Raw genomic sequence first — 24,803 nt, 5'->3', positions numbered from 1 at the left:
TTCACTTCTTTGAAAGTTTCAGTGCCGCAGCACAACCATGAGGAAAGCCCAAAAAGAGACACGACATCAGTATTAACAAATTTTATTGTTCCTTTGGGGTTTTTTCAGGCAGCTCCTACCCTGCAGCACTCATCTCGGATAAATCTCGATCGTCCACTAGTGCCATCAACTCTGCAGGGAGCAGGAAGGATTTCAAGCTGATTCTTATCATTTTTAGGCTTCTAAGTGGCAAGTATTATTCAACATTACATGCCATATCAATAGGCATCACCATCTCTTCCCCCTAGCATTTCAAACACTGTCTCTTTGTAAAATATAAAAGAGGGTGCTAAATAAAGGGCACTGACTTTGAAGCTCCCAGTTAATTATTTGACTTAGCTAGCTGCTAGGAGAGGAATGAGGAAAAGGGGTGGGGATGGATGAGGCAAAGGGGGGGAAGGTTAAAGCAGCGACGGCAACTCTATGGCGTTAACATTCACTGGTTCTAACGTCATTTTCAACTGCACGCATTTCCCAAACAGGTCTAGCCCCTGGCACATCACTGATATTTGCTGCTTTGCTTACGTTAAGCCTAGGTTAATTTTCCCCAGCAGACCACCCTGTCACACACACGCAAAAAAAATACTGACTTATTACCTCATCAAAACCAATAGCAAGAACACAGAGCATCCACTATTTTAGGAATATCGCTAAGAGAGATGAGTTGCCTAACTGGCTCTTTGCAGGCCTTCCCTTGCTGAGCTCTCGAGGCCCACGAAGTTTGTCTTCCACGCCCCAAGAAGGGCAGAGGGTTCAATTCCTTCAGTCTGCAGGAGCCACAAGGTCAGTCCTGGAAACGACCCAGAATTTTGTCACTCCCAGAAAAACCTACAGCAATGTACCTGAAGCTGCACCTGAAATCTATCAGAAAGTGGAACCCAAAGTAGACTTCAGTGAGTCACTTGTTGAATGAGCTGCTGGTTAGCTCTTTCTGCAACAAGCATGCAAACCCAGAGGTTTTCCATGTAAAATCTGAAGCAGTTGGCTTGCCCTGAAAATCCTAAGAGACTTCAGAATTCAACAGCTCACTGAAAAGTCCTCCTGGTCCTATCTTCCCCAAGACAAGAGAAGCCCCCATTGCACGATGGGGAGAGGTGGCAGCAGGAAGGACATTCCTTACAAGGATCCCCCAGATTTGGGATTTGCAAAGCCAAAATGGTTCTGTGGTAGTGACTTTCGAAAAATACTGCAAAGCCATTTTGTTCCCGCCTGCAGAGCATACAGAGAAGACATCGGTGAGAAGCAAGATTTCTGTGTATGTGGTAACAGCTGCTGGAACTATTACATTTATCATTACACAAAGACATAAGGAAAGGTTCATTTATCGTATTTATACGTGTGTCAGGGAGGACATAAATTACAGGGCTATTTTTTAAATGTTGCAAAAAAATGAAAAAGAAAGCAAAATAACCACCAAGGGGTTCCCCCAGCGCCAGACCCAGGACTTGTGCTCTGCAAGGGGTCAGCACTCACCCAAGGACACCCCGTCCACCCATTCCCTGACAGTGCAGTCCCTGAGCACCTCACAGCCAGCGCCTTTTTCTTGATGGCACCTGAGCCTGGTGGCACATTTAAAAGCAAGACTACGGAAGATGGGACAGTAGATCAGGCAGGGGAAAACACGTATCCTTGAAGATCCAAACTCTTCCACTTAGTACTGTATAAACAGCTGGGAACGTTTCCACCATCTCCTGCTTAAAGTGACTGAGTTGTTGCCATAAGAGCGAGTTCAAAGTCATGGCTTTCATCTGTCTGTTACCCACGGCATCAGTCCATTTGCGCACGTGGCTTCTATTACCCTTAGAGATTCGCCAGCTCAAAATAGGGCAGCGTGTCACCCTGTCACTTTTGTATACAGAAACACTAACATAAACAACATCGAGGTGAGTAATGTATATTATGGATTGCAGATTATACATGCTATACCACAATTAAAAGAAAAATTAAATCAAATCTCTACTTTTTTCCCCCTTTTACTTGTTCCACTGAACTGAATACCATTTGATCTTAGACTTCAACAGCGCGGAAGGGCTCCAGACAACGTTTCATCATACACAAAAGTATCTTGGTGTGTATCTGCTAGCTACAGAAACACTCAGAGTTGATTAAATGACTCACATCCACCGCACACAGCTCTGGAGCGCTGAACAGCCAAAGCAAACTCAGCTCAACGTTAATATTAGAACAAGCGATAAGAGGCGGCTGCTGCAGATGCCACCAAAGATTAGCGGTGGTTCACACAGACTTTCTCACCTATGTGTTGTCTTTTATCTAAGCTGTGCTGTGAGTGACAGCTGTCACTGCCAGGCTGCAGGAGGAGAGCGTGCTCTACCACAACCAACCCAAACTTCTTGTGTGAGGACCGGAGGTCCCTCACTAACTCTGTCTAAACCTCCAAATTCTACCTCTGTTTTGTAAGAGAGATGATGCACTTGTCACGTTGTCTGTACGAGTCTGCAAGGCAGCCGTTAGAGGGTTTTGTTCTTCACGACTGGATTTCAGTACTGGATCCCTTGTCAGGGGCCACTGGAGTTTTCCTCTGGGTTCATACCAAAGGTCCACCAGCTGCACCTCAGTCTGAACCATGCCCACACTTCAGTAAAAGTGGCGTGAGAGAGATGCCTGGCATGCTAGCACCTACCGTACAGCTTTGAAGCAGACACACATATCTCTGTTAACTGCCCGGCTGGATGGGTAAATGCTGATGCCAATTGGCTGAACAAACTGGGATGAAAACCTTACTAGTGACAAAGTTAAATATTTGCCTCATAAGCAGGCAGCTAAAGGTCAGAGATGTAAAGGAAAAACCCTAAGGCCTTCTGGGAGAATTTTACTTGTCCCAGATCTCTCTTTCTGGCCTCTTCTCTCTCCCAAGAAGGAAGTTTCAGAAAAGAATGAAGCAAGCTTGGCCACCTCGAGAACTGCTTGAGCAAGGAGAGCGGCATGTTCAAAACTGTCCTCACTTCTATTATTTCTAGTATAAAACATGAAACGTGACAAAAGATCGTTTTTGGTACTAACTGTGCTCATTGTCTTCAAGGCTGTCAAAATTTCCGACTTTCAGGAAAGAAATGCTCTTTTCCCATGACAAGACTGTGACTTGCTGTACAACTGACTTTCATACCAGTGCTCACCTCCTCCAACCTTCTGCTTGAGAGCTGCTTTCGTGCAGAAGACATCCTTCCTCCTCCGAGCACGTACACAGTGCGTGAAGGGGAGTCCTGCTTGTTCGCTGCTAATAAGGTCTGATAACCAGCAGTACACCAGACAACACAACCCAGTACCCCAAACACAGTGAACTGTGGAGGGGTGAAGAAAGAGGTGACAGCAGAGGACGTGTTTACTGAGTTGCTGCCCTTCAGTGGGACACAGAGGCCATGACCAGAGCTGCTCAGCCACCCTCTGAGCATCATCGTGCGGGCAGGAGGGCAGCGCGGGTCGCCTCCCTGCACAGCGGTCCTGTTCAGCAGTTTGAGCTGAAGACAGCAAACGGGCCTGGATCAGTATGGGTTTCTTCTGCACCTGCTAGCACAGTCATAAAGGATTCACGTTTTGTACAAGGCCCATGGACCATCTAGCCTGGTTCAAGAAAAGGATGGCATGACTGTGACGGCCATCATGGAGCACGGCATCTGCAGAAGAAATTACCGCCTTGGTCCTTCGGTTATGTCTTTAAGTAGGAATTATATACCCTGAAAAACACTTTTTCTGTGCCACAGCTATCTGGAAAAAATTATTCCCTTGTCTTTATATGCTGAAAGAAAGCCTTGAGTAGGTATTTGAAAGAAATCTGTATTATTGGATATAATTAAGTCTCATAAAGCTGTAATGACTTTCTGAAGGATAATATTCCCCAGCTGCTCCTCAAAAATTCATGAAGGAAGAACCTATTTTAGGTAATAAAAAGCATGTAAGAATCAAAGTTATTCTGAGTGATCATTTACCTCACAAGCTTGCAAGTGACATCATTGTCAGAAAAAAACATTACCATCTCCTCCTTACGGTCTGCCATAAACACATTTCACCTGCAGTTAAAATACAGTGAAAGCCCAGTATTGCCCTTGCTTGGCTACTTGGAGAAGGATTCCCGTACTTGGGTACCTTCCAGTGCCTCAGCTGCCCCCATTTACAGGCAGAGCTGGCTGGTGCTCCCAAGATGTGGTTGCCTGCTGTTGAAAACTGCTATCAATAAAAGTTTATTCTTTTCTTCCAAACACAAAAACCTCTCTCAGTCTGTGCTATTAGCCTGAATACTTGAACAAAAACCAACCAAGGCTCTCACAGCTGTTCCCCAGGTACTAATGGCCTGCAGCCATAAGCTCCTACCTTGTGCTAATCTCACAAGCTAAGCAACTTCGGGTTGGTTTATATTTGGTAAGAGACCTCCAAGGGCTGGGGGGAAAAAAGTTGTCAAGCAGTGTTCCTTCCTCTGGGGTCCACTAAGTCATCACAGGACAATTATGGTGGGGTCTGGTCTCTCCAGTGAGGTATTAAGCCAGGGCAAGGATCGCTTACAGTCTTTAAAGACCCCATTACTGCTTTTAATTACATTGACATTAGATCATTGTTCAGGCTAAATTCCAGTTTGGCTAATCACATTGTACCTGCCAGACTGCTTCTCTAATTGCAGAGCAGGTAAAAGTAGCCAGAGGGACCTCAGGAGGTTGACTGACTCTACTTCCCTGCCCTGAAGCACAGCTAAGGATACCCGAGACCTTCCCTGCGTGGATACCCAAAGTTCACATTTTTCTAGGGAGTCTTTCCACTGCTTACCCAACTGCAGAGTTAAAAGATTTTCCTAATATCTTGCCTGAAAATTAAGCCAGTTACTTCTTGTCCTACTTGCAGTGGACCTAGGGAACAATCGGTCATTATGCTCTTCAAAAAAAAAATTGTTTTTTTTTAGTTTGAAGAGTCTTGGCACATTCCTCTCAAAACCTACTTTTCCCTATTCAAAACAAGTACCAGTTCTGCCAGGCTTTCCCTGCACCTCTTAACACCTTTTTCCTCCCATTGAGACTCTCTCCAGTTTGTCTACCTGTCATTAAAGGAGGCGCCCAGAAGCAGGCACACTCAAAAGAATAACCAACATCCAGCTCTTCAGCACTGCGCTCCTCTGCAAGAGGATCACCGCTGCAACTCACGCTCATCAAAGCTAGGACGCTATTCACCCTCCACGCAGCATTCAGAGAACAGTGCTGCACGCTGTGAAGCTTGTCACGCCTGGTACACAGGTGAGGCGACTGGAATAAGCTCTGGATTTAAATTCACTAGGAGATCCAAAAGGCTGCCTTGACCCCGCCGGCTGCCACAGCAGCTCCCTCGTTTTGGCTCAGCCTGGGCAAATCTGCTCCTTTAAATACAGCCCGATGTGACTCGCTTCACAGCTTCCAGAGCCCTGTCGTGTTAAACTTTGCTGTAACGTTAAAACATTGCTCCAGGCATACATAACGAATAAACTGTTACAGAAGTTAAGTCCCAATCCAAACCAGACCAGCTATTACACCATGGGATATGGAAAGACAGACGGATACATTTGACTTCAGAATAACCAAGTTTTCTCCAAGAATTTTGGCTCCTGCTCATCCAGAGGCAGAGTATTCCTATTCAAGTCGCACCCAGAGTTTACCAGATTTTTAAAGACGTGAAGTCAGCTTGAAAACACTATACATACAAATAGGCAATGATAACATCCAACACATTTATTTACCAGACATGTAGAAGAATTAAAAAGGACTCTTTGCATAAGCCCTACATATCGCTGACATAAATGTAAGTAGCACTGTCATTTTTAAATTAAAAATCAAATGTAAAATTTAAGTAAAATCTTAGCAACAATGTAATGCTAAACTACATGAGGTTATTTTGAACCTGCCATATTATTAACTGCCAAACAGTTATTCCACATAACTTCGAAAATATCACTCCAAAATAATTTGCAGATTTCAATTATATTAAAAAGGAGACTGTTATCAGTCATTACTGCAGAGAAGCAGTAACTTCTCAGAAATAGTTCCTATATAAAGAAAAACAAAACCTGCAATCCAACAAGCAACAGCAAAAGACAATTAGTCTGCATTTATAAAGAACCAAAATGCAAATGTATACCAGTGTAAGTAACGCCTATAAAATATAATCTCACAAGATTTTTCTGTTTCAGGCAATGATACTTCATGGTTCAAAATATGTTACAATCCCAGACAAAATACATATATGGGCCCAGCAGGAAACTCAACTCTTAGCTGTTAATCACTGAAGGCAAACATTTTTATATCCCTAGATATGAGATGAAAGAGCACCCAAAATAACATCAGCTTAATTTTGCCAGCGTACAGCGCTCCCCACCTCTGGACAGCCACAACAACAGATAAAAGTGATTTCCAGCTGATACTACAATTTTCAAACGAAGTTTAGTAATTTGCTTGTCCTCCAGCAGGCACGCTTTCAGAAGACACACCTGTGGCTGCAAGCCTAGCAGCCTCGAGCATTTCTCCAAGCCTGCCTCCCGGGAGCCTCCCACTGCACAGCCCAGCTACACCCAGGCAGAAAGCCAGACCCTGAACCTCGGTTTTTAGGAGAGACACAGTCACAGCGCTTGCTGCATCAGCAAGCAGAACTGCAGGAATGTAAAACACCTGCCTGGACTAACAGCGGCCCTTCATCTTTCATGCATAACCATATGAAACTTTTTTTTTTTCCCTTCTCCTCCATGGAAATAAATCTGCCCAGAAGGCAAAGGACTCCAGCTTTTCTTAACCAGACTCTCTGAGAGGGCTCCTCCCCATTTCAGAGCACGAGAGTCAACATAACCTTGTTATTGCAATCACTGTGATAAGAATTTGCTGTTATTTCAAATTCCAAATGTAACAAGATTTTTTTTTCACCATCACACCCTGCAATAACATTTTAAAACTCACCTCACGTGGCCGCAGTGCTATGTGGGTGCAGACCTCACTAATCCCTATCGCAAGAGCAGGCACACGTGGCAGAATTTGTGTGTTTCCATGTAGCTGGAGTTTTTATCTGCTGCATATGTTACCAGATCAGTGCTTAACACAACCAGAGCTTAGAATCACAGTTTACAAACACAGTTGGGCATTTTATTAGCAACAACACAGTTTTAAGTGCTCCCACCAATATACAAATGGGATTACAAACTTCCATTTGCTTTACAATTGCAGCACAACATATAACTCTTCCCATTCTTCAGGTGACCATCGTATGCTCTCAGTGCTGAATTTTGTTTATTATTTGTCAGCAAGAGCAGCAGCATCTGCTCTTTGGTAGGCTCCACTGGGAGCAAAACAGCTGGGAGCAACACAGCTCCCAAAGGCACCACAACAGGCAGCTCTGGCAGCTCCCAGAGCTGTCACATAGCTAAATTACTTTATTCCCTGCTGCTTTCAGTTAGCATTTTTTATGCGTGCATCTTAAGGCACGAACAGACGCTTGTAACCTTGGTGGTCAAACCCTCCCATCTGCCGCACAGTCACTCCCTCCGCTGACGGAGATTTACCAGCCGTCAGGAAAAGAGCACGACGGCACAGGCAGTTCCCTGCAGACGCAGGGGCCATTTATGGACAAGTCTCCCTCTTTCCCATCCTCTCTGGGTCTTTTTTTTTTTTTTTCCCATTTTGGCGCTGTTGGTTGGTTGACTGCAGTTGTGCTTGGGAAATAAATAACACAACTTCTCTTCAGGAAACTTTAAAGTGATTCAAAGCAGGCATCAATTAATTTCCTTGTGTGTGTTTGCAATTTTTTTTTTTATATGGCCACAAAGTAGGACATTCAACTTGATCTATGGAAACACTGTTCATCAGTCTTCCGCATTAATTCAGTGATGTAAGTGTGAACAGAGTTATAACCGAGTGGCACTAGGAAAACAGAGCAAAATTTGGTCTCACTGATTTTTCATTATTGCCATCCTGCTGGCTCGCCTATCGCAACATACTCCAACACCAACACCATCAACAGTAGGGAAAAAAACCTCATACCTGAAAGCCTCTGCAGGCTTCAGAAATGGACTGACAATGGTTTACAGACAGACAGAAGACACGAAAACATATAAACCCACAGCAAAAAGCAATCCTACCCTGGTACAGCACCGAAGACCCGCGCAAGGAGCCTGCCCCTCTCCCCCAGGCAGCATTTACACAGGGCAGCCCACCGCGCTGGCGGCAGCTGCACACTGCCGCCTTTCTCCAGAGCTGCTGGGAGAAGCCCCAGACCACCAATTTAAGCAGCCTTTTCTGATAAGAGCCCCCGCCTTGTCTTAAAACAGTCTGAAGTGGAACACAATGTTTCCTGGTGAAAAAAATTAAAATAAATCACCCTTTTTTTTTTTTTAGCTATCATGCATGATCACCACTTCCACAAGAAAAAATGGCAGTACTCAGACCACTTCTACTTTATTTTCCCATCACTGTTTCCCCCCCTACGTTTTTAACAACTCTATTTCAAAACCAGTAATTCCCAGAATTTCAGCCTCACTATCCTCAAAGCCTTATCTTCACTTTAAGTAGATTTTTCTTAGCCTGAAGCAACACACTCAAGTCAAATATTTGAACATGGAAGACACTTGATGGTCTCAACCTGGCAACTCCACCCTGTATTCTACTTACTAATATTTCTCACTTGACTTAATTAGTGGGATTCAAATGAGACCTCAGCAGCAACGTGCCCAACACCACAAACCACAGCAGCGATGTTTCACACACTTTGCCTGGAGACGCACCAAAACATACCGTGGGCTTTCCAGAGCCTCGAGCTCTCCAACACCACAGGGTGCTGCCAGCTCTCCGGTGCGACGAGCAGCCTCTCCTGATGCTACTTCTCCACTAGGATTTCCTCAAAAATCATGAAATAAATTAGGATATGTTTTACTTTTGCCTCCTATTTTGTGATGCCACGCTTAGCACATGTTTTCAAGAAGCTATCTGAATCCACATGATTACAATTTCTGCCCCCCCCCCCCGCCCATGAATGCTGACATTCTTCCATAATCACTTAAAAGCTGGGATGTAGGAGAACACCAGGCAACATGGCATTGACAACAAAAATCACAAAGACGGACACTGCAAGATCTAGATGCCTCAACAGGGTATCAATACCACAGCACATCAGGATGCCATATAGTCATTATGCTGAAGAAATACGTGACAATGTTGTCCTCACCATTGCCACAGTGGCGAAGGAAGTAAGGGATTATCTCATTTCTCCTTCTAAACCTTTCAGGAAACCAGGGACAGAAAATAGCAGTTTTATTTTTCCATCACAGCTCCCCACGGAGGATGAGGCGAATCTGAAATTCAAACCATACACAAGTTCATTGTCCATCTCCTCATTAAAGAAAAACTAAATTACTGGGGGCACACAGGCAAAGAAAAGAAAGCAGATTTGCAAATGAGACCCTGGGATGACAGGATATCTGCTCAGATGGTGGTTTGGATGTTAGCAAGAAGTCTCTTCCTCAAGGGAGTCCGAGCAAACACGGATAAAGCTTCAGTTTAAGAACTGTAGAAGGTTGAGCCATTCCACAGACAACTCTGGTTTTATTCCTGTCAAGGCAAACATCAAAAATAACTATTTACTTTGACCAGGAAGCCAGTCCCATCTCTAGCAAAATCCGATTTGTTCCTCTTGATGGTCATTCCAGCTTTAAGTACCTGCACATCTCCGCACAGACCATTACTACCGCACCCCGACAGCAGGGCCTCAAAACAGGAGACAAACTACTCTTTCCCAGCCTTTGAAAGACTGCTCTTCCCCCTGAAAGACTGCAAACTCAACAGAAAAAACATGCGAATCTGTAAGCGATTCCTGAGAGACTGGCATCTGCCAAAACCAAAGACGGCACGGAGCCTATTGAAGGCGGCAGCATCCCGCTGCTGGTCCCGCACGCGGCTAACGGGGGGAAGAGGGTAGTACCGCACCCCTTGCTCCTGCCGAACGCCGGAGGCTAACGGTGGTCCTCGCCTCTCCAGAAGGCTTCACAATCACTGCCAGGTCTGAACCTTATTACAGGTCCATTTACCAGCTCATTACCTAACTCATTAATTCTCATGCAGACCATGTCTTAGAAACATTTCTTGACAGCCTTCAGCGAACGAAATGGCATGCGGATGCCAAGAACGCCCAAGGACTTTTCCCAAGCTGGGCGGGGGTGTTTCAGCCTGCTGAGCGAGCGTGGTGACTCCGGGCCAAGGTTACCTCCCCAGACCGAGCTCTGACCTGTTCAGCCCCACCACCCCACGCTCCACCTTTACTGCAGCTGAGCAGCATCGCTCAAAAACATCCCTCGACCAGGAGATGCCTTCCTAGGAAGCCGCCATCACAACCACCTCGCCCCACCGGCGCCCTCCGGGCACCTCTGCTCAGGTACCGGCAACATCTCAGCCACGGGACGAGGCCGCAGCTGCGAACCGGGGCTCCCACGGCCGGGTGTCCCCCAGCGGCCGCAGAGCCCGGCCCCGACCGGGGCGGCGCGGGGACCGCAAGAGCCCGGTCACCCTCAGCTCCGCCTCAGGGGGAGAGGGGGCGCCCTGGCGCCGCGTCTGTCGCGACACAGCGGCGCTCCTGTCGCGACACGGACACGACGCCCCCCCAGCCCGCCCTACCTTCCTGCGGCGGCCGCCCGGGGGCTGCAGGGGGCAGCAGCCGGGCGCGGCGCTCCCCCGCCGGCCGCTCCGCACGTAGGTGACCCGCCGCCTGCCCGCCGCCGCCGCGCCCGGCTGCTGCTCCGTGCCGCGGGCCGGCGGGGGCGCCCGCCCCGCCGCCACGGCCGCCGCCCGGGGCTTCTCCTCCGGGCACCAGGACCGCCTCATGCCCAGCTGGAGGCAGAGGAGGAGCGCGGCCGAGAGCAGGCAGAGGCGGAAGGCCGGGCCCCGCCAGAGCGGCCGCTCCTTGGGCATGGCGGCGGGGGCTCGCCCTGCCCGGCGCTGCCGCCCCTCTACCCGCCGCAGGGCTCATGCCGCCGGCGGGCCGGGCCCCGCGGCCGCCGCCGAAAGTTGGGAGACCCCGCCCCGAGCGGGGCCGGCCGGGGAGGGGCCCTGCCCCGGTCCCGGCCCCGGTCCCGGCCCCCGTCCCGGTCCGGCGGGGGCAGCGGGGCGCCGGGGGTGCCCGCCTGCGGCCGCCCCGCGGGACGCGGGTCAGTGCCCGGGCGGGAGCCTGGGGCCGGCGCTGGCGCCGTCGGGGCCGCGGCCCTTGCCCGCACCTGCGTGTCCCTCGTCCACGCACCCAGACCCCCGCTGCCCTCAAAGGCCGGGCCTAACGGGCGGCATCTGTTCCGAAAACTCCCCTCCCTAACTATGGTGTCGACCTGCCTTCGTAGCAGGGAAGTGTATTTGCTTGTTAATATGTATAGATTAATTCACGTTGTGCACTGTAATGTCACAAGGTAGTGGAATTTTACTGGAGACTTGTGTATTACTCATGCTTAAGTAAAACAAGCTAAAGGACAGCCCAGCTCTGGAAGTGAGAACTCTGCTTCTTGGAAGGTTAGAGCTGTCCATGAAGGATAAAGGATACCCCGGGACAGCCAAGGTAACGCCAGCATCCTATAGCCCCTCCGGCACGTCTTTGAAACCCTCCCAGCGTCGTCTGGCGTTGCAGATAAGTAACTCTAGCAAGGCGGACCCCAGGGACGTCCGGATCAATTCGCAAGCAGCAAGAATGCTGCCAAAATAGAGTTGCTTTGCAGTTTTGCTATGATTAGTGATCAGCAGTGTGGGTGGTAGTGATCGGTCAAATCGTGTTGGTCCTGAATGTTTGAAGGGTATGAGAACCTTGTGTGAAACCACAGCTGGGGTGCCCCAATTCGGCTGGGACACCTCATGTGCATGAACAACTCTTCTAAGCCTATACTTCACATCCTAGCCTCTCTTCTGGGTCAGCATGGGCCAGCTGCGGATTTTCACGACACATCCTTGTTTTCACCTGTGAAGGAAAAGCTCTGGGTGAGCTGAGCAGGGCCGAGAGGCAGGGCAGGGCTCACCTCTGCGGGAGCACATGAGGCCTTTTGTCTCACAACGGGGACATGCTACACAGAGATCAAAGTGTGCAGGCCGGCTTTGGTCTTGAGCCACAACGCTAAACCATCGCTGAGCGATGAACAGGTAGCGGAGGTTGGGATTTTCTGAAGCAGGAACCGCAGGCGGGGAGATGTGTCAGTGGCAGGAGGCAGGCCCTGCGGGAACGGGGAGGAGGGCGATGGCAGCCGGTTTGCAGCACAGGCAGCTCAGTGAGTAATAAATACGTTCACAGGTGGCATGTGCGAGACATGGAGGCACAGCTACTCCCTGTTTCTTTGCCAAATAGGGGAGAGAGGTTGTGACTCTTGTCCCCTGCGTGCAGTGCTGTGCTTCCAGCGCCCCTGCCTTGGCTGCTGGTGAGGTTTTCTGCGCTGAGCTCCTTCTCCGTCCTTTCTGCTGTCCTCTCCCCGGCAGCAGCCCGCCCTGCTCCTCTCTGACCTCTCCTGTCTGTTCGCAGCCCGGGGCAGAGCCGGGGCTGGCTGCTGCTGGGGGAGAAGGTCAGAGAGGAGCACAGGGAGAAGCGGAGCCCACCAGCAGCTGAGCAACGAGACCTGCTGGCAGCAGGACGGAGGAGCTGCCTGCGGGAAGATAAGGGAGGAAGCAGTGATCTGTCTGCAGAAGTGGGATTTCAAGCGTGGCTCCAAGCACAGATGCCCTGGCAGGCCAGGTGCGTGCTCCCTGCCATTTAAACGTTGCTGTCCTCTTTTTTTTTTTTTTTTTTTTCAGTAAACTATTCTTCTAAATTAGGTTAAAGCAATTCCATGGTTGTTTTAAACCACCCTAAATGCAGGCTCTTCTTGGAAGGGGGTATGTGGCAGTCCTGCCTGCCGTTCCTGTAGCAGGAGGGGGGCTCCTTTGTCCTAAGCTAAGCCAACCAGGGCAATGACCCAGATGAAAACTAATTCAAGAAAAACTCTATCTGGAGCAGTTTCCTAATAGACCTGGACACCCTTTTTGGTATCATCCTGTCTTTTGGTCAGCCTACAGCCAATGTGGGACAGCCTCTGGGTGGTGTATGCCTCTGGGGAAATGCAGTGCAGATCAGAGCACTTCTCCCCCTGCCCCTGCTCAGAGGTCCCCATCCCTCCCTTGGGCAGGCTCTGGTGTTTGCTGCAGGGAAGCGAGTTGGCTCTGGCAGCTGACCTGTCTGACAACCACATGCTTTCCCTCCGTTTCCACCCCCCTTCGGTGGCTCACGAGCAGATCAGAGAAGCCCTGGTTCTAGGGCAGGGAAGGAACACTTTTATGAGGGCAGAGGAAGAGTGTGACTGCAACCACCACAACTGGCATCAGCTTAAGAGACTCCCAGCTCCATCTGTGAGCATCACCTGGAGTTCATCAGCAGAAGGTTGCTCAGGCAGGCACGGGGCCGCCTGTGCATCACTTTGCTCCTCCATGTGAAATGGCATCGTTCATCTGGAGGACAGAAGTAATGCCGCTGCTCAGGGAAGAGAGGTTTAGACATACATTGAGTACACTAAATGCAGGGATAAATGTGACAAGACACAAGACTTGCAATACTGCTACACAAAATCATCATATCACAAAATTCTTAGCACCACGGTTGTTTTAAACTATCAGCATCTGGTCAATAAATAATGGCGTGTGAAGGTCCTGCTAAAATAAAAGTTTGTGTTTGTATGGTTATGGAGAAAATCTTAAAGGCAGGAGTATAAAGATCAAGACTCAAAAAGTATAAAGTGCCCAAATACATTTAAAAACTCTCTCTTGAAGTCTAATCCTTGAGAAAGCAAAGCTTTCCTAAAAGCTTGAACAATGCATATTCAAATAAAAGAGGTCTAACTGAGCAGAATAAAAACCACAAGGTCTTTCTTGGGTTTAGCATCACAGGTTCATTTGTTGTTCTTCTCTCATTGTATAGCTTCAACAAAAAGCTCAAATACTTGAATCCAGCCACTCCTCTTGTCATCGCTGAGCTGTAACTGTAAATGCTGACCTTGTACAAGACATTCCCTTTCTTAGAAAGCCTACCAGCCCCAATTTGTGAGCTTTCTAAGAGTGATTCTGATAAAAAACAGTTCGTGAATTTAACTCGGTGTTTTCATTTTGCTTTTGTATTTTAACAAATGACTGAATTTCTCATGCTTCTCCCCCATCTCTTTTGAACATAAGCCTGTTTGTTTAAAACAGGACAGAGGGTTTCTAAAGATAGAGAAAAAGGGAACAGTGGTAGAGAAGGATCTCAGGAAGTCTCAGGAACAATGAGAAATCTTATCCGGATTAGCATGAGAATCAATGGGAATTAAGATAGTACCTTAAACATTCTCACCTCTCCAGCATCCTCTCCATTTTAACAAGTGAATTACAAACTAATTTCTTCCCCCAGGAACCTGCTGCAAAGACACCTGTATGTGAGCAATGGCTGTAAGAAGAAAAGCGAACGAAAATTGCAGCGTAATGCATGCAGCTCCAATTCAACTGGAGGATGGCCCTTTTCGAGGTGATTCCTGGGAAATACAGCTTCTGCAACATTTCACAGCTTCTGCTAAACATCCTCACTCTTTGAGTCAGGCAGCAAATAGCCTTCCCTCTCTGTTGTCCCCAACCAAGATGGGTAGCATTAGAGGAAAATGTCATGCTGGATCCAATAGAGCACAGAGTACTGCCATGTAATGCAAGCAGTAACCAAAACAGCGACTCTGAGCATGCAGTTTCTACTGAGAGCAGTGAGCATTATGCCTTAATAACCAAAATCAGACATCGGTCCTACTGTTACTACTTTTTTTGTAGGTGCCACAGATTTCTACAGCTCCCTTCATTTCTCCAGGAAAAGTCTCTAAAAATGTAAAATTCCTCCCGCATTTACAAATCTGCCTACGGTGAGAGCACAGTGCTAAACCTCTGGAGGAAAAAAGTTTAACATCAGTGGAAGTTCATTGCTTCAGTGCTGTCTGCTGCTTATAAATTACACCTTGCCTGGGATGTTGTTGGTAGCAAGATCTCTCCTTTGCAATAGCTATTTAATGCTGATCTCTCTTACGGCCATTTTCAGCTCAAACATCTTGCCTACCACCATCCATCTTCTGCCTCCTCCCACTGTCAAGGTTTCCGTTTATCTTCTGGCTCGTCAAAATGTCTGCCCAGATCTCTCTGCAAAATTAAACCCCAGGCAGGAAAAACACCGCTGGGAATTCCCTGGATTCTTCAAGGGCTGTTAATGGAAGTCAAACGTTCCTCCTGTAAAATGACTAAATGAATAAAAATGCTCTTTTTGACTCCGCTTAACAACCCCACTGGATTTGGTATAAGCCACTTGCCAAAATCTACAGGGCCGAGTGAAGGAAGACTTATTTCCCTCTCCTCCCTCCTACACTCCTGGATGGTGCTTTGAAAACCAGAGCGATGTTGGTCTGTGCACGTGAAAACAGAGAGGTTTTGTGTAGAAGCTCTCACAAAGTCATTTTAGAAGTGGCTGCATGAAGAGAAGCACGGTGTGTCCTTCCCCGCAGAAGATGCGTGTGCCTCTGATCCGGAGTCTGCAGGAGTCAGAGCTTTGGTCCAGGCCTGTTTTATTGCCTTGTGCATTTACAGGCCAAGGCTCTGCCATAGCCCTGAGGAATGTGGGATGAAATGTTTATAGCTCCCCGGGTGACTTCTCAGTGATGGCTTCGGTGCAAGCCCGGTCTCACTTCTGTTCCTTAAAAGCGCAACTGGAAATCCTGGAAGTGTTTCTCTGTGCACCAAGTGTCAGACCTCCCTGGAGCCTGCACGCAGCCAGCAGCTCTGCAAGCGACGTGCAGCCCTTACTCCTTCCCATGCCTTAAATCCCACTGAAAACTCAGAGAAGGAATATCTTTCTGTTATCTCTTAGATGTTAGCAATGGAGAAGTAAATTGGCTGCATTGGTCTATTACCCACTTACCGCTGCTGAGAAATACGTGTCTGAACAGCTGTCAAGGCTAAAGCTCAGCTGCGTGGATCATTAAAACCACTTCTCAGCTTGCCACTGCTAGGTTTGAAGATAACAGCTAAAAAAAATATGTTCATGCAGTCTCACATTAGCTCTTCTCAAGCTCGTGGGCTATTTAGGCAGCTTAACACAAGATTGATCTTGCTATTCGGCAGCTCAGTGCAAGGCACGGGCAGAAGCTCTCTTTTCCCTCCAGCTACGGAGAGATTCAAACACCACAGCCTAGCCGTGTGCTCTGAACTTGATGAAAGAGATAGTTGATAATTAATGGCCTGGAGAGGGGATTATAGATGAAGATTTACCCCTGAGTCACGCTCTTGTGCATTTGCACACACACGTACCTGTACCTGTGCGCGCACATTCGCTGCAGGAATGAGAAGAGGAATGAGACGGCCCTTCAGCAGAAGGCACTCTGCAGCTCTCTGCTCTCCCTGGGCCTTACCTTTCTTTATTTAACCCTAATCTTTGTGGTATCTACAAATGCAACTATCGCCTCCAGCAGCTGTGTTTCACTCCTGCAGAGGAACGACAGTGGTTTTATGGTCTGTCTTTTACTAAATTATCTAATCATTCTGAAGAAGCAAAATTCTGCCTGCTTTTTAAAGTAAGGGCCAGCAATTTTATTGAACAGATACTAGTATAAAAATTGAAAACCTGTATCACCGTTTTATAAAAAAGACATTCCAGTTTACAGGAATTAAGCAGTCATAGCTCATATGCAGCTCATGTACTATTGCACAGAGACTTTTGCGATATTAGTTTGTTGTCTGTATTTCCCCTGTATCTATACTGTAATCCCAGACAGATGTCCAGCTTCGCTTAAAAATTACTCTGAGTTTCTATTACAAAATCCTATTTTCTGTATGTTTTAAAGATTACCTTGGTGTTACTCTGGGCTCAGCTTTCTCCCTTTTTTTGGATGCAATCAATTTTACTGGCATTTTTGTACTTCTAAGTTTGAGGATGAATATCTTTCATTAAAAAATGTAATTTGGCAAAGGGATTAATCTGTAATGCTCAGAATTCTATGGAACACCACAGCTGGAGTAGTAATTACAGCTTTAAGAAGTTATATAAGCCTTTTTATTACATGTTTTTAATGGGTTTACACAGTGCAGTACAAATGCCAAAGTATTTATACAGGGGATGGCAACGGCACTGTAGTAATCGAGCAGATGTCACAACCTGATCACTGAGAGAGACTTTCATCTGCAAGTGCTCAGGGAAAAGGGCTCTCCAAGGGGAGAAGAGATGGGAGACAGAGTGCTGGGGCTGCTAGGGAGAAGAACAGCAGCAACATGTTCCAGGTAGCAGTTTCACAAACAAATTAAGGCCCATAATTAATGCGCTGTGCTCTTTTTCTACGGTCTATCTCGTAATGTTGTTTGATATACTGTCATGTGTCTGTACAATTTATGCCTCATTAAAGGCAATAGGATAAAATAAAAGCTGGGAGTGGCTGGCAGCATCCTTGGTGGACCTGATGGGCAACAAGCAGCTTTCATAGGATAGGAGGCATGCAAAAATGTCCTGGGACAGTATGCAGGCCAATTTAATAATATGCGTCCACCTTTAATAAAGGTCTCACCCACATGTCTGAAAAGCGTCCCATTTTTGCAGGACACTAAATTCAGTATCACTGTCTTTACCTGTAACAAAAAGGTTGCTTTTCTGAACTATTACCATGTGGTCAGCCAATCCTCTCCTCCAGCTGGTTGCATTTTAAATGTCTTAAACAAAATCCTAAAGGGGAGGAGAGAAATGGCCTTGCCCTCAGCAGAAAAGATGCCATGGCTCCCCTGCAGCTGAGCAGCCTGGCCAGGACCAGACGGTGAGGATAAAACTCAGTGCTCTTCCCGCAGGCTCCTTTCAAGGCAGTTTGCCCTCAATGCCATGTAGAGCAGCATCAGTGATGCAGAGATATCGGTATTGATTTGAAGTGGAATAACCTCCTTAACTGAGAGTTTGTATATAGGTTAGGCATTACCAGAGGGGTCATCCTTTTGGCATGTGTCTTCCCACAGCGTGTCTGCCTCCATCCTCTGCCATGGATGTGGAAAGCAGAGGCCAGCCAGACACTTCAAAGATGTGCTGGGAAGGATGAAGTGGATTTGTGAAGATGCAGGCACTTCTACATGCATCGCTCCAGGCAATGAACGCTCAGCCAGGCTAATGCTTGTGGTTGTGCCCCAGCTCCTGTCCCGCTTGCAGGCTCCTTGTTAGGAGGAGATCCCTTTGCCAGAATGCATTGGATTTCTTCAGGAACAAGGTCATTTCTCTGTACTCTGTCAGGAGGTAAAGTACATGCTCCTGAAAGCATAAAGGCTTTTTACAGAGCTTGCATGGTGCCTGCTACAGTGCCGGTGGCAAGGCTGGAGGCAAAGCCAGCAGCTACGGAGGAAAGCCTGCCCTGCTGTCTCCCCGCAGTCTGGTCAGCGTAGCAGAGGTGGCGTAGAGCGGGGAGGACTGTCTGAGAGCACGCTTACCTCCCTCACAAAGCAAAGGAGAAGCAACTACTCTGAGCCATAGCTGGGTCAATGCCCGAAGCCAGCCAAGCACAGGAACCTCCTGGCTGGAGCCCAGGGCACCAGCACAGGCAGGGAGAGACTCCAGCGCTGGGACATGCAGAGCAGCGGCTGGAAGAGGCAAATTTTTCCACTAACTTCTTGCTCCTCCCTCAGGCGTAATGTGAAGGGAAGAAGATGATCACTGATGTACTGCGACGGGAGCCTTTAGGAATAGAGGGGCTTTTTGCTCAATCTTTCTGCTGAAGTGCTCAGTCTTACACTGCGAAGACAAACAGCAGCAAGATTGCTCTCAGCAACCCAGACAAGAAGATTTTAGTGCATAATTATGGATGAGATGCAAAAGGACAAAAAAGAGAAAAAACATCTGTTCGCATAGAGTTTATTGCCGTTCACTTAAGAGGCCCATTAAATGCCAGAAAAAGCTATTTATCCTTCTGTTTGAGGCAATTATCCTGCTGCAAATCTGTGTGGCAATTCGCCCCGTGATTATTCCTGGAGTGCTGACACTGTGCAGATACACTCACTACATGGAAAAAAGGCGTGGACCTTGCCCACCAAGGCTTACGGAGGGATTTTCAGAAGCAGGGTAGCCAGTGCTTCTCAAGGTCTTTAACTTACACTTTACCTCTGTGGAGAAGCAGGTTGTGTCTTGGAGTCTTTGCCTGGACTTCAGGTGCCTCAGCCTTTCTTTCAAAAAGCAAAAGGAGCGTTTTCATTCAAAGCACACCTAACAGTGGGATTGCTCTTCTTGAAGCCACTGGCTCAGTGACATGGGATGTGAGAAGCCCAAATCCAGTTCCTTGAATGCTCCAAGGAGACCAGCTGTCCCACGGACCTGGAGACCCCTCATCTCACCAGGCTGCAAGGCGTGCAGGGAGGAGAGGCTTCATCTCCTTGAAGCCCAACCCTGCACTCATTTGGTGAGGAGGAAAACAAGTGTGAGGCTCCCTACATGGCTGTAGTCCATTCCCTGAGGGAAGGGTTGTTTTCCAGACCATCAGTTTAGCCAAAATGCTGACTGGAGGTGCACATGCAGGTGCTTCAGAAACACCGACAGCTGGCTCCGTTGCTTAATTCTCCAGTGACACAGAAAATAAACTAGCCTCCCCTCCTCTGTTTGGCTCATAAATGTAAGGAAAGGCTAATGTAGGGCTTGGATATCAGCTGGTCGACTGAGACTTTGCAGAAGTTGAACAAAAAGGCAGGAGAGGTGAGAGTGACAGGAGCACAGCACGTGATGCACATGGTGCGCATGGCGCACGTCTCTTACCATGTGAGAAATATATTGTCCCCATGGTAGGTAACGGGCATGAACAGGAACGGAGGAAAGCAACGTAGGACAGTGCTCTCCTAGTGCTGGCTGCTGTCAGTGGTGTGAGACAGTCTCAAAGGAGAAAAACAAAACACAGGAAAAATATTCCCTTGAAACTTCTTTTACGTTTGGAAATACCATTCCTATGAAGCTGTTCAGTTTCAGAGAAGTTTCTTTCCACTTTCCTTTCTCCCCAGCCGCTGCTTTTCTTCATAAGGCTGACTTTTGACTCATGTTTGCTTCTCCAAAATATGTAACTTTGACTGTCTTCACTGAGAAAAAAAGCCGGGGGAGGGGGGAAAATTCCCGGAAAGAAGAGAGACCATTTCAGATCAGCCTTAACCCAGCGATAGTTTCTAATACCTGAGCACCCAGAGTGGTGTGTGGGCTTGCCGGGAGCCAGGCCAGGCAGCGGGCGCATGGGCCAGGCTGCAGCCCTGCAGGGACCCCCCATGGGATGTCTAGCCCAGGCACGGCTCGAGGGGCTGGGGGACCCCAAGGCCCCGCAACACGAAGAACCGAGGACACTTGGCTACCCTAGACAGTGGTTTCCCCTCCATCCAGCCTTTTGGTGGGGGAACAGCTCTGGGACATGCTGCTATAGCAACAGCTTTGTCTAGGATTATAATCCTCTAGTTTTATTAACAACAGTTTCTGGTATGCTGCTCCCTTCACATTTCTGTTTCCTCAATGTACTTTTTCTAAGCTTTCCCCATGACATTTTATGGCCCTAACTGATTCACGATTATTTCTTAAGCTCTACTGCAGCACCCAAGTCCTCCAAGCCCTATAGGTACGTGGGAGCCCGACAGGCACCCACATTTCCATTGAGTTCAGCATCTCTGCATTTGCTCTTTGAGATGGAGTGTGTGAGTTTCTTTCAGCAACTGCTCGATCCAACATCTCCCTCTGGTGGAAAATAGGGAATAAAGCAGGATAAAAGAAAGCATCGTACAACATACAGAATTATCTGATAGCTGTGAAAACAATGCAAATCTCGCTCCAGGCCATGATGTTCTCTCTAATTACTACATTTATTCCTAATGAATTTGAATGTATCACACTGAAGTTTATCTCAAATCGTATTCAACTGGAAAAGAATTGTAATGAATGGTGAATGCCAATTTTCCTGTATTTTTCAGAAATTTGGCAAATTTGTTTTAAATATAGGCAAAATCCTATATCGAGACAATACGTCTTTATGGCATTGCTTCTGTGAAGAAAATCAACAAAATTTCCTGTTGCAGAAAACTATTATTTTGTGCTCAAGCTCTAAAATCCATCATACGGCCCATCTGCTGTCTGCAATTGCAAGGATTGATAAAAATGTCTCAAAATATAATCGTTCCCTTTCTATGCCATAATTACGCCTTTGAAGTTCCCCGTGAATGTGACAGATTGGTTGCCATCTGCCAGGAGTGCCTATTCAATGGAGATTAGAAAGTGCAGATAAGAAGGAAATGCTCAAGTACGGTCCGGTTAACTTTTGTCCAGACACACGCAGGCTTAAGGAATGGCACGAGGATAAAATGCTTTGCACAGGTGACAGCCAAGTCTTTCTTTAAGGGCACCTTTCAATCAGCATGAAAAGTCATGGAGGTTTGATGACCTTCTGCTGTTAACCCTCTCCCATGTCCAAGTGTTTCCCTGACACTTGCTCTGTGTTTCCAGATGAAGACTACGGAGCCGACGGAACAGCACGGACAGATTTAGGATCAAAACGGAGTTTTGCAAATTCCTCAGCTGCCGGCTCAGCTTCAACTGGAGCTGGAGAGTTAACACAGGCCACGTCTTTGCTTCAGCTCCTGGCAAGGCTCTTGGGTGAGGAGCAGAAATTCAGGGATGGCTGATGAGATACTGCCAGAGGCTGACACCCGAGGCTGGGGAGCTGAAGCAAGAAAGGACTCTTCTCAACAGACCTCAGCTGCCTAAAATCCAAGTGGTCACTGTCAGCGATCCGGCTTGCAGGCAGCGAAACATTGACTCCCCTTCGTGGGTAGGTGTATAGTTGGCACAGGGCAGCATCACTATGTATCTATGGATATATTTTAGAATAGCTAAATTTTCCATGCCTAGGGAGAAAAATGAAGGAGGGATGTGCAATTATTCCCAAAATATTAGGACATATTCTTGGCAAATTGAATGTTTCTGGAACAAAAAGCTGAGGCTCCTGAGTAGGATGCTCAGCCTTTGTGTGGCGTGACCTTAGCAGGGAAGAAAGCCTCTGCGAGAAAGAGTAAGATTTAAAAAGGAATTTCAAGCTAGAGACTGGGGGGGGGGGGGGGGGGGGGGAAGCGAGCAGGCAGAGAGGAGCAGCAGTTCATGATGGCATGTCCTTAAAGGTGCCATTTTGTCATCTTTATAACCACAAGTAAGCAGGAAATGGCAAGGTGCAATCTGGACAGATAAAGCCCCTTTCAACAGGGCACAGGAGCTGGAGCAATCAGGCTGAATGCATGCTTGTTTCTATTTGCTGTAAGTCTAAAAATAAGATATGGGACTAAAATGCTTGATTTTTATATAAGGGTATTGAAATATCAGAGACTTTCCAGAAGAAAAATCATTACTGGCTCATTGTAATAGCATGATAAAAATTACATGGGAAAGAACCAAAATAGATCCGTCCAAATGAGGAAATGGAAAAGGACACGAACTCTGTCAAATTAAAAGCAGAAACAGAAAGGCTGACTAAAAAAGATTTTGAGGAAATAACTTGCTAATAGACAAAAAGCTTCCTCTACCCCAGCAGGAGCAAGGAGCCTGCCAGAGGGTCTGCAGGTGACTGGGGTATGCAGTCAGCAGATGATCAGGGTGGCAAAGGAGTCTGAGAGAGAACAAGCCCTAACACAACAGCTAAACAGATTACTTGTGCCTGCATTCGGCGCAGAAAAGCTTAGTGAAATTCCCACAGCAGAGCTGTTTGTTAAGGGGATAATGCAGAGAAGCTGCCTCAGATCGAAGGGCCATTAGGTGAGGTTTTACAACAAATAGATGCAAGGGATAGTAACAAATTCATGAGAAGCAGATGTTACTCACTTGTGGATTTTTAAGGAACGCTAATGGGAAATTGTTGCACTATTAGGGCTGGTGTATAACCTTTTACTTAACACAGCCAAAGGAAAAAGAGGATGGCATGTGGCACTGTTTTCTATTAAGTGCTGTGAGGGATCCAGAGAAATGCAAACCACTAAATCTGACACCCATAGCAGGCAAACCGTAAAAGCCATGATAATAGAATAGTTGCAAGGACAGATACGGACGAAGAGGGAAGAATTGGCAGAGCTTTGTAGTGAGGAGCTATGAAGCTGTGCTTCACCACCCTCTTACGGCTTCAGAGGAAACAGTGAGGGCACAGACTAGAGCAATCTGCGGTATGATCTGCTCAGCTTCTGGAAAGCCTTTAATAACGTCTGTCACCAAGGACTCATAAAGAAGCTAATCTGGCATGGGATAAGAGGGAAGATCCTCTCATGAGTCAGCAACTGCATATAGGATAGAGAGACAAGGTAACGATAAATCATCTGTTTCTCACAGTGGAGAGAAGCCACTAATGACTTCTTTGAGGGGTCCGTGGTAGGGCCAGTGCTAATCCACATACCCATCAGTCAGGCAGTAAATGGTGAAGTGGCTCAGTTTGCTGGTGGTACCAGCTTATTCAAGGTAATAAAATGCAAACGGCCTGCAAGGAGCTGCAAAAACCATCTCATGAGCCTGGGCAAAGTAATGGCAGGTGAAATTCAGTGTGGATAACAGCAGAGAAAAACACACGGCTGAGTTCAGAGGAAGACCCCCTCCCTACTGAGCCTCAGCAACGGTCTCTGAAACAGCTAGTACCATTCAGGACAGATATCTTGGAATTGGGGAGTTCTATTCAAATGTCAATTAAAAGCTTGTTAGTGACTATAAAGCAATTTAATATTAGAAATTATTAGGAAGGAAAGAGAGATGCCATCAATTAAATACAAGGTTCATCCCCTGTCATGAGTACTGTGTGCAGTTCTGGTCCCTCCATCTCGAAAAGGGTATGTTAGAGCAAGAAAAGGTATAAAGATGGGCAACAAAGACGACCAAAGATATGGGATGACTTTATGTGGGTAGCAGCAACATAAACCAAGATTCTTCAAGGTTGCAAATGATGTTTCCAGGTTCAAGACAAAGATGAAGGCAAGGAGCTCTGTTCCTGGGCAAAGAAGTTTCTCCCTTTACAGAACCTGTTGTCACAAGATGTCGGGGACTACAAAAGCACCATATGTGGGTTCCGAAGCAAGTCGACAAATGTGTGGAAGATAAATCATCTGAGGGCCATGAAACACTAAGCTACCCCTTGGCTGAGGAAGCCCCTGGGCCAGGAATGGCTAGAAGTGGCCCTCTCCACTGCTGGCCATGGCCAGAGCTAGGACACCAGGCTGATGGGCCTTGCAGCTGAACCTACCTTGACATTTTTATCAACCAGGCAACTTTTGGAAGTAAATTAGAAGAAACCCCACTACCCTGCAGAGCAGAACTGCACAACATGAGCTCTGGTTTCTCATGGGGCTATGAACACCCCATTAGCATTAGTAGTGTTTCTTGCTCCAGGATAAGCTACACTGTTTGTTACTTTTTAAGATTAAAATCAAGATGATGAAAAAATAGCCCATTCTCATGTTCTTTTTCCATGTATTTTTATGTTCCGTGTTAGCTGAGGACAAAGCTGCCGTTTGACAAGCCCTACGCCAACACTGCTGCCAAAAGCAGCAGCTCTGCCCTCTCGTTCCGCTGGAAAGGACAAATGATGCAGGGGAATGCAAAATTAGCCTTCAGAGCTTCGGAGGAGAAGAGGGCAAGGCTGCTGAAGGCAGGGCTGGCTTAGGCTGATCCCAGGCCCTTACTGACCTATAAATTAATTTGGTGATGTTTCTTCTGACAGCTGTCCCTTGCGAAGGATAACTGTCCTCATCCCTCATGAGAACAGCAGGAGTTGG

General features: G+C 47.2%; 1 protein-coding gene and 1 long non-coding RNA gene across 3 annotated transcripts in view; one reads left to right on the top strand and one right to left on the bottom strand.

The window, feature by feature from the left end:
- The window catches only part of METTL24 (methyltransferase like 24), a 50,804-nt gene extending 39,814 nt beyond the window's left edge, over positions 1-10,990 (bottom strand). Inside the window, exon 1 of one of the 2 annotated variants that reach the window (XM_087775876.1) lies at positions 10,656-10,990. In XM_087775876.1, the coding sequence (XP_087632002.1) occupies positions 10,656-10,949 (294 nt within the window). In that variant the 5' untranslated portion in view covers positions 10,950-10,990. Of the gene's footprint in view, positions 1-9,971; positions 10,090-10,655 lie in introns of those variants that run through there. The other variant, XM_087775877.1, reaches the window with a different exon arrangement.
- On the top strand, positions 10,209-24,421 carry LOC148053380 (uncharacterized). Its single transcript, XR_015708463.1, has 3 exons — positions 10,209-10,416; positions 14,416-21,835; positions 23,985-24,421. It is a non-coding gene; the product is annotated as an uncharacterized LOC148053380 (long non-coding RNA).
- Positions 24,422-24,803: the final 382 nt, after the last annotated feature.

Source organism: Nipponia nippon, unplaced genomic scaffold (assembly GCF_047370975.1).
Source record: "Nipponia nippon isolate SJK-2023a ecotype South Korea unplaced genomic scaffold, ASM4737097v1 scaffold_4, whole genome shotgun sequence".
Lineage (NCBI taxonomy): Eukaryota > Metazoa > Chordata > Aves > Pelecaniformes > Threskiornithidae > Nipponia > Nipponia nippon.
This window is presented reverse-complemented; position numbering and strand designations above follow the sequence as displayed.